This window comes from Rousettus aegyptiacus, unplaced genomic scaffold (genome assembly GCF_014176215.1).
Source record: "Rousettus aegyptiacus isolate mRouAeg1 unplaced genomic scaffold, mRouAeg1.p scaffold_m13_p_3, whole genome shotgun sequence".
In the NCBI taxonomy this organism is placed as follows: domain Eukaryota; kingdom Metazoa; phylum Chordata; class Mammalia; order Chiroptera; family Pteropodidae; genus Rousettus; species Rousettus aegyptiacus.
The window spans coordinates 164,282,741-164,298,491 of NW_023416306.1; the positions used below are offsets into that span (position 1 = coordinate 164,282,741).

Here is a 15,751-nt window from a genome sequence, read left to right on the forward strand (position 1 = left end):
GGAATCGATCTCCAGTCACGCCAAGAGTTACTGGGAAATATCAAAAAATTAAGTTAACTTTGATTTTTAGACGCCATATTTATGTAACCATCTCTTTTTAGGAAAACTTGCAAAGTGAAAAGGCTAAATTAAAAATAAATTAGCTTCTTTTTCTTCCTCTTTCCTCAGGCTTAGCCCACTTGTAATTACTTACTTTCCTGCTGGACTAGAAAATCCACGGGGATCATTTGCTGTCTCGTCTTAGCTCCTCGCACTAAATGCTTGATGGATGAATAAATAAGTGAATGAATAAACAAACAGATAAAGAAGCATCCCCTCCCCTCCTGCCCCAACTGCAATAGAAAATCACCATTCTAGGCGAACCCAGAGTCAAGACCTGGAATCAACTCTCTCATACCAGTTCATCTCTCAGGGAATTCCAGTTCTGAATGGTGGCTGAGGGAGGCAGCGCGCAGCTGGGCAAAACCATGTGGGGAGGGGCCGCTGTGAGATGCAGCTGACTGCCAGCTAGTTCCCTAGAGCCCACCCCATCCCACCCCACCCCAGTCTGGAAACCCAGGATGACCCCCCGGTTCTCCTGCTGAAGCCACGGACAGACCCGCATGAATGCCCCCACCTCGCAGAACACTGATAAAGCCCTCAGGTGGCACAGGACTCTGACGTCAAGTGCTAACATTTACAAAGTACACTGAAAATGATGATCTGCCCCCCATAATTCATTACTGAAAGAGGTCCTGGAGTTTTGGAATTAAAATCAACAGAGATTCCTCTGTTTCCATGCTAAAGTTTTGATGGCATTAAGGGATGAGCCAGACCTAGTCTACGTTTAAACAAAACAGATAAAATGTGGCTGACACTTATTACACAAATAATTGTATGTAGACTGGGTTTTGAAAAGCCCTAATTTTCAAATTGTAATGGATTCCTTCGAGCTACGCGGCTCAGTACTCCATTTTCAAGAAGAAAGTACTAGCCGGGCATGGTCGATACAGCCCAAGTGGGGAGAAAACTGGACCGGGTGTCAGAGAAGGATGCGCAGGTCCCAGCTCTGCCACCAACTCGCTGAGTGACCCTGAATAAATCATGTCACCCTGACTACTGAATGCGTCCCCAACCGAAACGTAAACATAAAGGCAGTGACCAGGTCTCACCTGCTCTCTTAGATCAGTGTTTGGCACTACTAAGGAACCAAGCAAGGTCCTTAATAACATTTACTGAACGGTTACTGCAGGCAATCTCTCTGGATCTGATTCCTCATCTATACAGGACGGTGACTAAAGCAAAGGCGCTCCCACATCCTGGAGTTCCAGAATTCTCAGATTCTATACCCCACCGACAGTTCACCTATTATGAAATTTTTTCCTTCGTTGCAAAATGGCTCGTGTAAAGGGGTTAGCACAGCGAGCTAGGCTGATCAAACGTCTTCCAGACACTGACCTGCCTAAGTGACACGTGGCTTCGCCAAGGTGGCCCTGACTGGCCGGGCTGCAGGACGCGCATTGCTCCACAGACTTCCCTCCTGAAGCTGTCGCAGTAAAGGCAGTAGCCCCCGTACTCAGACTCCCGCCCCCCCTCCCTCACCCCTCCATCGCCCCATCTCCATCTCAGTCAACTCCGTGATTTAGCTCCTGCTGAGGTCAAAAGGTAGCCTGTGGCCAAAAAGTAGGCAAAAGGAGCCAAGTCCAAAGGAAACGGTGGACTTGACTCTGCTGGCACTAGACTCCTGCCAAACGAACCCCCCTGTTTAGACCTTCCTGATACCCCCGCCCTTGTGATTCAATGGCTTCTCCACACCGGGCAAATGAATTCTCTATTCCTTAGCCTGGTTGTTAAGTCTTTTACCATCTTTCTATCATCCATCCTTCCAGAAAGAACTCTATCGTAGAAAAGAAAATGTTAAAGGGAATAACGTCATTGAAAGTGACCTCCATACAGTGCCACCACTTCCTCCTGGGTCGTTTTTTCCTCTCTTTCCCCCATCTAGCTTCTGCTTTTAAACAATCCCACCAAAGGTTGGTTCGAGGTCACCAACGTCGAATCCAATGCTTTGCTCTTGTGGCCACTCCCTCCTTCCCAGCACACATGCCCCTGTCGGCTTCGAGGGGACACGTCCTCATGGTGTCCCTCCTACCTCGGGCAGCTCTTGCACAGCCTCCTCCCCCTTTAGCAGCTCTCAGCTCTGGCGGGTTTCTGCGCTGGGTCCCGGGCTGCCTTTGCGTCTCTCCCCGCACTCTGCCCTTCGCGGATCTCATCCGGTCCGGGGTTTTAAATGCCACCGCCGTGCCGACTGCCCACTCGGGCTCCGCCCCCCCGGCCCCCCGCCATGCTCACACCGCTTCCTCGTCCTCGTCGGCGGCACGGACGTCGCACAGGCGTCTCTGCCACAGCAGACCCAAAGGCGAATCCCTTCCCAGATCTGAGCGTCTCCTTGTCCCCACTGCATCTAACCAGTTCTCAAGACTGAAAGTGGGGGGCCATCCCTGGTCCCGCTGCTTCCTTCCCTTGCTCCCCCCGCCCCCACATCTAATGACGCATCAGCTCGTCCTCCCATCAGCCGTCCTAACGGACGTCTCGGCTCCATCCACTTCTCTTGGTCTCTCCTACCACTGCCACCTTCGAGGTGAGCATCTGAAGCCTTGCCCACCTCACCTTTGTTCTGGTGACTTGGGGATTTTTCACTGGAAATCACTATTTGCATTAGATGCCGCCTCAGTAGGCCTTCTGCAGGGAAAGCCAGACTGAGACAGCCGGGGACTCAGCCCCTCCTGGCTGTGCCTCGGGCACACTGAGGGGGGGGGTGGCCCAGGTTCCCATCCCCACCCCCGGTCATGGGCCGACTTGGAACGCACCCACTTCTCCTTCACCTCCGTTCAGGTTCTTAAACACGTCGGGTTCTTTCCTTCGCGCACGCTGGGCCCTCTGCACGCGGTACTCTTTCTCCAGCTCTGGCGAGGTTACCACCCTCTCACCCTTCAAGTCCGGGCCTCAGCGCCACTCCCTCAGCTGGCCTGGCCCGAGCACCCTGTCCCAGCAGGCGCGGCCCGAGCACCCTGCCCAAGCAGGCGCCCTCCAGTATTTGCTCTCACGGCACCCATTCATCTCCTAGTACTTGTTACAACTGTGCAATTGCATACGTTGGTTGCTTCTGTATATAATCTGTCTCCCGCGCTAGACTGTATCCTCCCCGAGGGCCTGGAATACGTCTCTTAAATTCACCAGTGTAGTACCAAGCACAACTCTTGGCACATAGCAGAACTCGATAAATACTCATTGGATGACTGACCAAACCCACGGCACGCCAGGTCCTGTGCGGAGAGGCGTAAGTAAAAATCCACAGATTTCTCCATAAACCTTCGCTCCAACCACAGTGCTGCCCGCCCACACACGACACGGAGGACAGTGCCGACTCGGGGTTTCTACCAACCACTTGGAATGCCCCCCACGCCCACCCGAGCCCCCCCAACCCGTTTGATCTGCATCACGTCAAATCTGGCGGCCGTCCCCAAACGCCGCTCTCTTCTCTGCTTCAGTGGCGGCCTGGACGTCCCCTGCCACGTCGCGGAGAAACCACCCTGAAACGGCTCGTTTTAATTCCGACATCTCTGAGTCTAAGCTCTAGGAGGGCAGGGACTCGGTCCCTCCTTTTCCCCATCATACCCGCCCTGTGCCTAAGATAGGGCCCGGCTCCTAAGAGCTGTGCAGTCAATCCTCATTCAGTGAATGAATAAGTGGGCCTGGAGACGTAGGCGAGAGGGTGTTCTTCCTTGGTTTACTCTTTTAAAAATCCACACTGTCACCTTTCAAGTCACTTATGTTCGTGTCTTAGCACTTCTTTTCTCTTTCTACGTCTCAGCACGTGGACCCATTTCTTTGGAATCTCCGAGTCTCTCGAAGAATGCCAAAATGTATAACACGTTGGTATGCGTTAAATGCTTACTGGAAATGTGTCAGAATTCTCTCGTGTTCGCTGCATTTCACTCATGACGGAAGAAGCAGTTTAAAGAGTGAACGCCTCGTGTCACTGCGTGGACGAGGAGAGCTGGACGCAAGCGTGCCGAGGCCGAGGCCGAGTTACCCCGGCATCTCCGAGGTCCGCGCGCGGAGCGAAGCCGCCTCTGCTTCCCGGCCAGCACCCTCCCCACAGTCCTGAGCGCTGGGACAGCCTGTCCGCTGACACTGGTGACCCTGAGGCCACGGTGCCAGGAAGCACCCCCACTCAGCCGCCCGTGGGGACACAGCAGGCCTCGCCGCCCCTTCTTCTGCCTTCCCATTCTAGGCTACACCGAGCAGGGCTGAACGGTTGTAAAGGTCAACGAAACGACTGGGGAAGTTTGAAAACTTTTTAAAGCCAATGCAGAGCGGCGATCAGCGGTCTATTTAAAGCCAGCTGGTAGCGGTGACTGAGTAAAACAGCAGAACCGCAAAGAGCCCCCGCCGCCCCCCCCCCCCCAAACACCCACACACACCCACAGCGCTTTATTCCCCGCAAATACCTCAGGGGAGCCTAAAGCTGACCACACCCCTGACACCCTACTTTCTCCAAGTCAGAGTCTCCCGGGCAGGGTCCCCTCCGTGAGGCACCCTTGCCTGGCACCCTCGGAAAGAGTGCAACCCAACGGGCACACTTCCCCCAGGAGGGGGTGAGGAAGGGGGTCGGAGGGCAACAAGGGCAGGGAAGGGCGGAAAAGGAGGGTGAGAGAAAGGAAAGAGGGGGCGGTGGGGAGAGGAGGGGGCGGTGGGGCGGAGAGAAGCAGCGTGATTAGCGACGGGCTGGGAGGAGACACGCGCGAAACACCCAGCAGCAGCGCCTCCCCGGGGCGGGCGGGGCGGGCGAGGCCACCGCCTGAGAGTCCGACCGGGCCCCTGCCCACGGGGGCGACACATTTACCCCGCAGTGCTGCGGTGCTAAAAAAAAAAAAAAAAAAAAAACGGAGGCCCGGCCACCGTGTGTAAAACAGGGCGGTTCCAGTCCTGCCGCCCTCACGGGTGGCAGCGAATGTGAAAGGGATGCCGCCCCCCCCGCCCCCACACCCCCCCTCCCCCTCCGCCCCGCCCCCCGTGAGGATCGGCGACAATGAAGGAAAAGGACTTGGTGAACGTAAACGTCACTGGGGTCTTTCAGAAGGAGACCCAAGTTTACCTGGCACTCACTCTTGGAAAAGAGGGAGAATTATTAAAGAATAAAAGTAAATATTATAGCTCATTAAATCCTCGGGGATGACAACCAAAGAGCTGAATACCTTCAAGCGTATTTCTAAAGAAAACGATGTGCTTTATCGATTTCTATCGCATACTGCAAAGCTTTCTATAACGCATTCTCCTATCCCTGAAAAGTCAGTCAAACCCTGTCCATTATATCCTCCCAAATACATATTTTTTGAAAGTTCAGAAAAACCAAAAAGGAGTGAGACAACAGAGGAGCAAACGCATCAGAAGACAGAATCGTGGGGAGCCGCTGGCGCTTAGGGGTGGCGGCTACCTCCATCTGCCCCCACTCGCTCCAAGATACAGTGGCTGTAGGTGTCCACGGACGAATGACCACGGGGTGTGGCTCTATGGCCCTGAGTGACCCTGGCAACACATGGCTTGTCTAAAACCTCCCACATTTTTCTCCCCTTTCTTCCATATTTCGTGGTCTCAAAGCTGGCCATCAGCTCTGCCCACCCAAAAGGAATCTCGTTACTGCTGCACGACCCCAGCCTTCGGCACACTGCAGCTGGCAAGGGCCCTCCCCAGGAGCAGGCTCAATGCCACCGCTGGTCTTCAGAGCCCAGAAAGAAGGGCGAGGGGACAATCAAAGAGGAGCAAAGGCTTCAAAGTTAAGTCTCCTTGAACTTGGGTGAAAATGAGAAATGAGATAGTAAGCAACTCCCGGCATGGAATCCATCACCTCATGGTAAATAATAAACACCTCGTCATCGTTCTTTCTTAGGTGGCTTCCAGTGAGCAGCCCACGTTTCTTGGCAGGAGGTCAGAGCCCAAGAGCTCTGCTTCTCCTTCCTCAGCGAATAGGCTTCGGGTAACAACGAGTTATCCAGCCCACCCTGATCGATCTCACACAAAGCATTTTCAGCAGAAGGTATTGGCGTGGCACCTCTGAGAGGCGCCGGGGGATTCGCTCCTGTATCTGGACTTGCAGATCAACCCCTGACACTCACAGGTTAGCGTGGAGAGCAATGGTAGGGGGTTCCTCTGTGATGACCACCATTTATTGTGAAAAGGGAGAAGAAACAGCTTGCTGGAAAAATATTCCGCCTCCCCTCCCTTGTCCCTCTGTTTAAAACAGTAAAGAAAACAGAACTCAAACCCCAGCTTAGGGGACATGCACCATCGCTCAGACAATCTCAGTCAGTGGCAGATGAGATCGGATTTGAACACGGCTTTGTGCCAAAGCCGTCAAGCCATTCCAAACCTTGGAGTGTTTACTGTGGCCTTTCGTGGGCTAGGCCAATCTGAACCAGTGGCCTTTGGAGCATAGCAGGCCTTGTCCACAGTTTTGTAGGTTTTGGAAAATAAGCATTCACTCCCGACAAATAAAAAATGGCTATGTGTGGGTGACTCTGGGCCACCAGGCAGATGAAATCCCGCTTCCGTGAGCTACACCCCAAGGTTTGAAGCGCTTTACAATGAAGAGGGAGCAACTCCCAAAGGCTGGGACCTACGTCCCCTTGGCAGGTCAAAGCACTACTGACTATTTCTAGGGGAAGGGCACGGGCTCTAGGGGCCTCCCATGCACAGCCAAGGAGGGGCTGCGGAGGAGCCGGATACCTACTGTTGGTCTTCATGCACATCTATCCTGCAGCACAATGTCAAAACAAGGGACAGCTGAAGAGATTTGGAACAGAATCGTCGCATTTCTCATAAGAGCAACGCAAAAAGGAAAACGAACATCAAATGCGTTAGACACCTCTACCCCGTACATTCAGACCCGTCAACCTTGCTTAAACCCTTTTCGAAGGCAGCTCGAGCAGAAAACGTTCTCGTGTGGCACTGTAGCCATACCCACTCTCGTAAAAACCATCCGAGACTCAGCAAATCCAATTCTCTGAACTGATCAGCCATTAAGGGAGAGGATGCTATGTGCCAGGGTTTCCAATTCATTACCTTTTCCCCCAGCAAAGGGAGGAGGCCTGCGCAGCGCATTCCCCCGGGGGAAGGGAGGCATAAAGCACAGCTTCCGGGCTTCCCTCTGATTCGCCCCACTGCTCCATACCTGTGACTCATCCTCACACAGGAGCCCCACCCCCCACTTCTCCCACTTTCAAATCTTATGGGAAAGTGAGAGAGCCAGGTGGAGAAGAGACGAAAGAGCCTATGTTCATTCTTTCAAAAAAATTCCAATTATAGTTTATATCTAAAATGGTTTTGTTGTAATAACTAAACTGCAGACAGCATTATAAGGCTTTCTACTTTCCTTCTTTAGGAACTTGATTTAAAAAATGAAGAAGGCTTACCCATTTTTGAAATAGAGGACATGGGCTCTCTGAAGTCCTGTTTCTAGGAAAAAACCTAGTTCTTGATCGTGGGGAGCAGGGCCAGGCTTAGGGCTTCTGTTTTGAATATTAGTAAGTATTACCTGGAAGGGGAGAAAATCGGAAAACTAATCAGATCCACATCCAAGCCTACTTCCTTCAAACCCTGTCGCTAAATGCGCTGTGCAACTTGGAAATTCAACTGCCTTATGCCAACATCAGAGCATAGGCACTGGGGGAGAAGTGCCAGGATGAGGAAAGCAGAGAGAACGACTTTTATGAGACCGGGAGCGACCGCGTGGCCCAGGGGCGCGTGAGGCCCTCCCGGCACCCTGGAGTGAAGGGCGCTGGTGCGTGCATGGCGCCAGGGAGCCGAAGGGGCTTTGCTGAATGCCAGGACGCTGGCTGAGGGACGCAGAAGCAGGTCCCAGCCATGGGTAGACAGTCATCGCCCAGCAGAGGCTGAGGCCGCTGACGGGCAGACGGCAGCTTCAGTCCTACGTGAGCTTGATGAGCTCCAGAAAGAGCTGAGAAGTGCCCTGATTGGCATGGACCCTAAACTAGAGGCAAACTCCAGGCTACAAAACTAAGGTCTGTGGACTGAGCAGCGGTCATTTATTCCCAAGGAGAGAGCTCAGAAAAACAATCTAAGACTCCTTTCTCTCAAACTTGACCTCTTGTCAGCAGACAATGAGAGTTAAAGGTTTAAATTTTTCAGCCCTGCAAGAAAGACTGACAACTACTCGGAAGAAAGGCTTGAAAGTTAAGGAGGTTATAGTGAAGCACAAATATATATCTACTAATACAGATGCTATTCGCTTTAAATTCACAAGTCGAATAAAGCACTTTTCCAACAGAAGCTACTTGTGGTCCATTAAAAAACCATACAAGTGCTCTCCAACATACCTTCCACATCTGCTGAAAGTCAGCAGCTCTTCAAAGACCCAGCTTTTAGCCAAACCCCAAATATTTTAGAGGTCTTGAAATTAATCTCCAAATAAAGTTGGAGCAATTACTAATTCTCTAGCTTGGGAGCTTTGAAAAACAAAAAAAAAAAGTCGAAGGCACACAATGAGCAATGTGTCACAGAAAGAAACCCAGGTGGGCAACCCTTGCATTTGAACTGCATCCCAGCATCTTATCAAAATCGCCTGGCTCCCTCACGACTTAGCACTTGGCTCTGCAAGTGCTAAGAGGTAGGTAGGTGTCCCTCCTACCTCTGGGAACTGTCATTCCTGGCTCTACTGCAGGCTCCTCCCCCACTCGCCCTCTAAGTGATGGAGATGCCAGAGTGAGCACTTGTCCTGGGCACTTGTCCTTTCTCCCTGAAGTCTCTCTCAAGATGATCTCATCCATTCCCCTGACCTTCAAAAAACATCTCTATGCTGCCAACCCCCAAGTGTACCACCTCTAGTCCAGACTTTCCCTCTGAATCCCAGATTCATATCCAACTCCTTCCTCGGCATCTCCACTTGGAGGTCCAACTCGGAAACTTTGAAAAAATATCCTACATTTGCTTTTGAGAATACCGTTTAATTTTTGTTAATTACATGACTATTTTAAAACAAAAACAATTCAGTACAGTATGAAAAGAAAATTAAAAAACATCTCAACAATTCCACCACCAAAATAACTACTTAACATTGACTGAACAATAATCCAGATATCGCTGTATATACATGTATCAAGAGAAAAGAAAGATAAAAATCATTTTGCAAAAACAAGAGATAGTTCTATATGCCAGTTTTAATTTAAACCATTACATTTAATTTTAAATTTAACAGTAGAAACTAATGTGTGACCAAAGTAATCACTAAACTTCAGAAAAACATGGATTTTTTAAATTAATCATTTATTTTTTTAATTATAGTCGACACAATATTATGTAAGTTTCGGGTGTACAACACAGTGATTTGACATTATATAACCTTACAAAGTGGTCACTGCAATAAGTCTAGTAATCACCTGTCATTGTACAAAACTACTGTGATGTTATTGACAATGTTCCCTATGCTGTTCAGGTCATCCCCATGACTTATTTTATTTTTAATATTTTTATTTTTCAATTACAGTTGACATTCAACATTATATTAGTTTCAGGTATATAGCGTACTGCTTAGACATTTATACAACTTACAAAGTGATCCCCTCAATGAATCTAGTGTATTTTTTCCATATAGTTCATAAAAGGTCTCTCTAAATTTAAAATATATATATTTATTTTATGTACGTATACATGTGTATATACAGAGATCATTCTTTTACCTATAATATTTCAACTTTATACGGTATCTATTAAATTGCAATAAAGATGAAGAAATTAACAAATTTATACTATCTGCTACTTTGCTTCTCCTCAGCCTCCTATTTTGGTTATATTACTCTTTATTTTGCCAAGGTTCCCAACAATTATGTTCTGCCCCATAATTGCTTTTGCATCATTTCTATATTAAAATGCATTGGTTGTTTCTTGAATTCTTTATTTTGAATCGATTCTTAGTTGCTGGAACGTTGCCCACATGGGCTCATGGATACTATAGGCCTTGAGTTCTTATATGTTGGAGAATGTCCGTCTCCTGCCTTTATATTCCTCTAAACCTGACTGAGAATATCTTTGGATTTCATACTTCCTCTCCCTTCGATCAGGGCAGATGATTCTCCAGTCTTCTGATGCTGAAGGCTGCGGTGGAGAACTCAGAAGCCAGCCTTACTGTTCTTCCTATAGACAATCCGCAAAGGGCAAAAACTGTTTTCCCCGAAGTCTAGAAAATCTACGGAGGGTTATCTTGCCATTCATCATTCTGTGTCAGTTCCTCTTGGAACACAGCTTAACTCTCAATCCACATATTCAGATCTGTAGTGTAAAGTAATGCACGGAAGTCAGGCTGCCACTCTGGGTTTGAAGCCCAGCTCCACCACTTGGGGCAAGTCATGGACCCTCTGGCCCTCAGTTTTATCGTTAGTAAAATGGAAATGGCAACAGGACCTGGTCATGGCACCATCTTACGGACCGAATGAGATAATGAGTGACAGAACACTTAGCACAGTGCCACGTCAATGTTCGTCGTCTTACTTTGTTAAAGAATTTCTCTTTGATTACACAATGGCGTTTTTTACCTATACCATTTTTTTTCCCATTTTCTTTTTCAGGAATGCTAATTGTTCACACTGCCTTAACTATGGTAGCTTTGTAGTAAGTTGAGATGTCAGGAAGTCTGAGTCCTTCAACTTGGTTCTTTTTTAAAGATTGTGTTGGCTCTTCTTGTCCCTTGCAGTTCCATATTAATTTGTGAATTAACTTGCTAATTTCTGTAAAAAAAAAATAAAGGCAACATATTTTGATAGGGATTGGGATGACTTTGTTGATCAATGTGAGGAGTATTGCCATCTTAACAAATTAAGTCTTTTGATCCATGATCATAGGATGCCTTTCTATTTATTTAGGTTTTCTTTCATTTCTTTCTACACTGATTTGTAGTTTTCAGGATATAAGGTTTACATTTCTTTTTATGATTCCAATATATTTTAATCTTCTCATTGTCATTATAAGTAGAAGTGGTTATTTATTTCATTTTCAGATTGTTTATTGCTAGTGTATACAAATAAAAGTGGTTTTTGTATATTGACCTTTTGTCCTATAACCTTGTTGAAACCTTGTTTATAAGTTATAATAGTTTTGTGTGTATGTGAAGTCCTTAGGATTTTCTACATTTAAAATCATGTCAACTACAAATAGAAATACTTTTACTTCTCCCTTTTAAATCTAAAGGCCTTTTACTTTATTTTTCTTGCCTACGTGTACTGTCTAGAACCTCTCATAAGTTGAAATAGTAAGAACAGCAGATATCCTTGTCTTGTTTCTGATCTTAGGAGGAAGACATCTGATCTTTCACCATTTTAGATGTCGTTAGATGTGGGTTTTTCATTGGTAACTCCTATTAGGTTGAGGATAATAACTTCTATTCCTAGTTTGCTGAGTGTTTTTAACATGGAAGGGTGCTGGATTTTTGTCAAATGCTTTTTCTGCATCTACTGAGATTATCTTTATCATGTGGTTTTTGTACTTTATTCTGCTGTTACGTCATATTACATTAATTGACTTCTGTATGTTAAATCAACCTTGCATTCTTGATATGAATGTCACTTGATCATGTTGCTAGATTCAATTTACTGGTATTTTGTTGAGGATATTTGCATCTATATTCATGGGAGATACAGGTCTCATTAAATGAACTAGGGAGTATTTTTCTGCTCTTCTATTTTCTGAAAGTTTTTTATAGTATTGCTATCATTTCTCCTTTAAATGTTGGCTGAATTCACCAATGAAGCCAACTTGACCTATTGTTTTCTTTGTGGGAAGTTTTTAAACTACAAATTCAATTTTTTAAATACATAGAGGAATATTTGAGTTATCTATTCCTTCTTGAGTGAGCTTTGAAAATTTGTGCCTTTCAAGGAATTTGTCTGTTTTCTGTAAGTGATCAAATTCATTGGCATAAAGTTGGTCATAATTTTCCCTTACAGTCTTTTAATTTCTATAGATCTATGATACTATCTCCTCTTTTCTAGGTATTGATAATTTGTGTCTTTTCTCTTTTATTCTTTTATTCTCATTCAGTCTTAATAGTCTTTTAATTTTATTAATCTTTTCAAGGAATCCATTTTTGGTTTCACTAATTTTCTCTACTTTTATCTGTTTTCTATTTTACGGATTTCCATTCTAATCTTTATTCCCTTCTTTCTGCTTGCTTTGGCTTTAATTTGTTCTTATTTTTCTAGTTTCTTAAGTTGGAAACTTAGATCATTGATTTGAAATTCTTCTTTTCTAAGCATTTAGTGTTATAAATTCTATATATTTTGTTTTATATATCTCAAAGCTCTATTATTAGGCAACATACTTTTAGGATTATAATGTCTTGTTGATGAACTGACTCCTTCTGTTATGTAATATCTACTGTTTTCTCTCATAATATTCCTTGATCCTAATTCCACTTTGATATAATATAGCCACTCTGGCTTTGCTTTAATGGTTTGTATAGTATATAATTTTACTTTTTGTCTACCTACATATTAATATTTAAATGGCTTTCTTGTAGATAGCATAAGTTAGGTCTTGCTTTATTGTTCAATCTGAAAATCTCTGCCTTTTAATTGGGGGTATTTAGACCATTTATATTTAATGTAATTATTAACATGATTGGAACCATCTTGCTAGATATTTTGTATTGACCCGTATGTTCTTTATTCCTTTTCGCTCTCTCATTCTGCTTTTAGATTGATATTTCCATTTCATTCTACTATCAAATGGTCAATTTTCTCTTTTTCTCTTATTGTTTAGTGATCGTCCTAGGGTTTCTAATTTAGCTCTTTAGCTTATCACAATCATTCTTCAAATAATATTACACCAATTCATATATAGTATAAACATCTTATAACAATGTATGTCCATTTCTTCCCTTATCTCTTTGTGCTATTGTCACATATTTTACTTTTATGGTAAATCCCAGAACCTCAGAGATGGCGCTCATCCTCAAGGGCCCCTTTCTGGGCATTTCCCTCCTAACTCCTAGAATGTCTTCCTAGACAAAAGCCATCTACCTTCCATTCCCCAGAAAATCTTTGAGCATTATTACACTTTCAGGAGGCCCAGTTTAGCCCCAGACTGAAGTCTCTATTATCATCCCATCTTAATAAATAACATCATCCACCCAGCTGCCCAATTCAGATGCTGGGGAGCAAGCCTTGACCCCCTGACACTCTTACATCTAATCTATTACCATGCGCCTAACCATTTCTCAAATATGTCTGGATCTATCCATTTCTACGAGCAAACTTCATCCAAGCTACCATCGCCTCCTGTTACAGTTCTATGACATCCTCCTAAATGGAGTCGCCAAATCCTCTCTTGCTCCTTGACTTCCCTTCTACACTCTATCCGCAGCCTGAATAATTTATTTTTTTTAATTAAGTTTATTGGGGTAAGACTGGTTAACACGATTCTATAATTTTCAAGTGTACATTATAATTCGACATCTGTACATTCTATTGAAAAAATTTTTTTTATAAGATAACCTAGAGCACGTTCCTCTTATGCTCTTTCTCATCTCTCATGTACCAACTTGAGTGTGACCTTCTCCGAAAGGCCTTCCCTTCTGAGACTACCTAACATGAAGTAGGTCTGCCTCTCATGGCATCTTATTCAATTCCTTCATTGCATTTATCGATGTATTTTTTTAACTTGATTACTGGCTGTCTACCTCCACAGTGCTGCAACTTCCACAAAGTCAGGGGCCACGCCTACTTCATCTACTAATATATCCAGTGTCTACTGCAGTGTCTTGTGCAAGTTAACCATTCAGTATACATAGTAAATGAATGAAATATGCAGTCAATGTATGAATGAATAAATTTGCAAAGCCAATCAGAAATGCAGAAAAAAAAGCAATAAGAAAAGTAACCTACTATGCATTAGGCCTTATGTAGGTACATAGGTTATCTCATTTATCCCCCCCCCCCAAAAAAAAAACCCCACTGAGAGCCATACTGAAAGGAAAACTGAAACTTCGCTCCATTGAGTGAGTTGCCCAAATCACATGGCTAGTAAGTGTTAATGCTGGTGCTAAAACTCAAGTCCACCAGACTCTGCAAACCAGCTCCTTCCTCCTTTGTCCTATCAGGCTGTGTTTGCTTGCAGAACAAAGTCCAAAAGACAAGTCGGTGTTGCCAGGGTGAGGCTTTAGGTTATAAATGAGAAGAATGGGAAAGAGGCAAGGCGGGACTTATCTGAGGATTTACCCTAAGTTCTAAGCATCTTGGATTTAATTCCTTCCTCACAAAGGGCCTCTAACACATGGGCCTGGGCAGGAGCACTGTTTGGCAGTGCTGAAGCCACCACTTGTTCTGTGGATAAACACTTCCTTGTGAGAGGACTGCCAACAAGTATCCTTCACAAGTGCAGCCTGCTTGGCAACAGCACACACCCAACAACCGAGGAAGCATCAGAGCACAGGGGCAAGGGCCGAAGGTTGTAGGTCAAAAGACCCAAGTTCCAGATCTGGTTCTGACCCTCCCCACCACTTGTGAACGTGGGATAACTCCTTTGATCTCTCGGATCTTCACTGTCCTCGTCTGCATAGTGGGAATAATAACACATACCTCGCATGAGCTGCAAGTGAGAAATTTAATGAGAAAATAAACACTATAATCTTTAATGGAGATATATTAGAGAGATACCTTTAAGTAGGAACAAAGTTAGGATACTTTCCACCACCTTTATTATTCAACAATGTTTTAGAAAGACTGGAGATAGGGCATGAAAGAGATTAGATGGACAATAGTAGAAAGGAAGACACAACAGAAATTATTCTTCTGCCATATATTTGTATTCTTAGAAAAATAAAAAGTATTGACTCTCTTTATAGAGGAGCTCAGTATTGTGGCTAATAATCCTATAACATTGCTATCTTTGTTAGCCTTCAAGGCTCAGCTCAAGTATCATCTTTTCCAGGAGCCAACCTTGAACTTTCACCCTGGTCCCAAGCCCTTCTGCGTTCCCTACCAAAGCGTCCTCAACAGTGGTTATGGAGCTGAGTCCTCATGAGAGCACAAGTGTCCCAAGGACATGTCCTGTGGCCTGTTCGTTCCAGTGCCCCTGGCGTCGAGCACAGTGTAAAGGACATAGAAAGAACTCAATAAATGTCTGCAAGTGAATTAAAAAACCAAAGGCATTGCTATCTGTGCAAATACAATGAGGAAGATAATAATCCTAGTCAAGGCAATATAAATAGAAAAGATCTGGAATAAAATAAACCTACTGAAATCTGTAAAATCAAAAGTATTGTAGGATGGAAAGACATGTCACAGTCATAGACGAGTGAAGACGAAGTATAATTCTCCAAATTAATGTAAAGAGTTAATAAAACTCAATCAAATCCCAAAGGATTTTTCTAGAACGCAACAAAAAAAAATCATCTAGAAGTATCAACAGAAAAGGATAAAGGATATTCTGAAAATAAGAATAATAAGTAGCTACTAATCTTTCAGATGTTAAAGCCCACCATAAAGGACTTATTAAACAGTGTCATATTGGTGCAATATAAGATTAGCATAACAAAATAGTAGAGCCAGAAATTACTGTTGTATCTAACATTTTATTGAATGACTTAAAATAGATGACAGAAAATATGAAAAAGAGATATAAGATAATCTTAAAGTGGCACTAACATTTGGGAAAACATTAGACTCATTTCTAATACAATCCACCAAAATAAATCCCCAGT

General features: G+C 44.8%; 1 protein-coding gene across 3 annotated transcripts in view; it reads right to left on the bottom strand.

Annotated features, from left to right (window-relative positions):
• The window catches only part of TTC7B (tetratricopeptide repeat domain 7B), a 213,307-nt gene that overhangs the window by 147,909 nt on the left and 49,647 nt on the right, over positions 1-15,751 (bottom strand). For all 3 annotated transcript variants that reach the window (XM_036218147.1, XM_036218146.1, XM_036218148.1), the window contains one exon: positions 7,455-7,576. In XM_036218147.1, the coding sequence (XP_036074040.1) occupies positions 7,455-7,576 (122 nt within the window). The remainder of the gene's footprint in view (positions 1-7,454; positions 7,577-15,751) is intronic.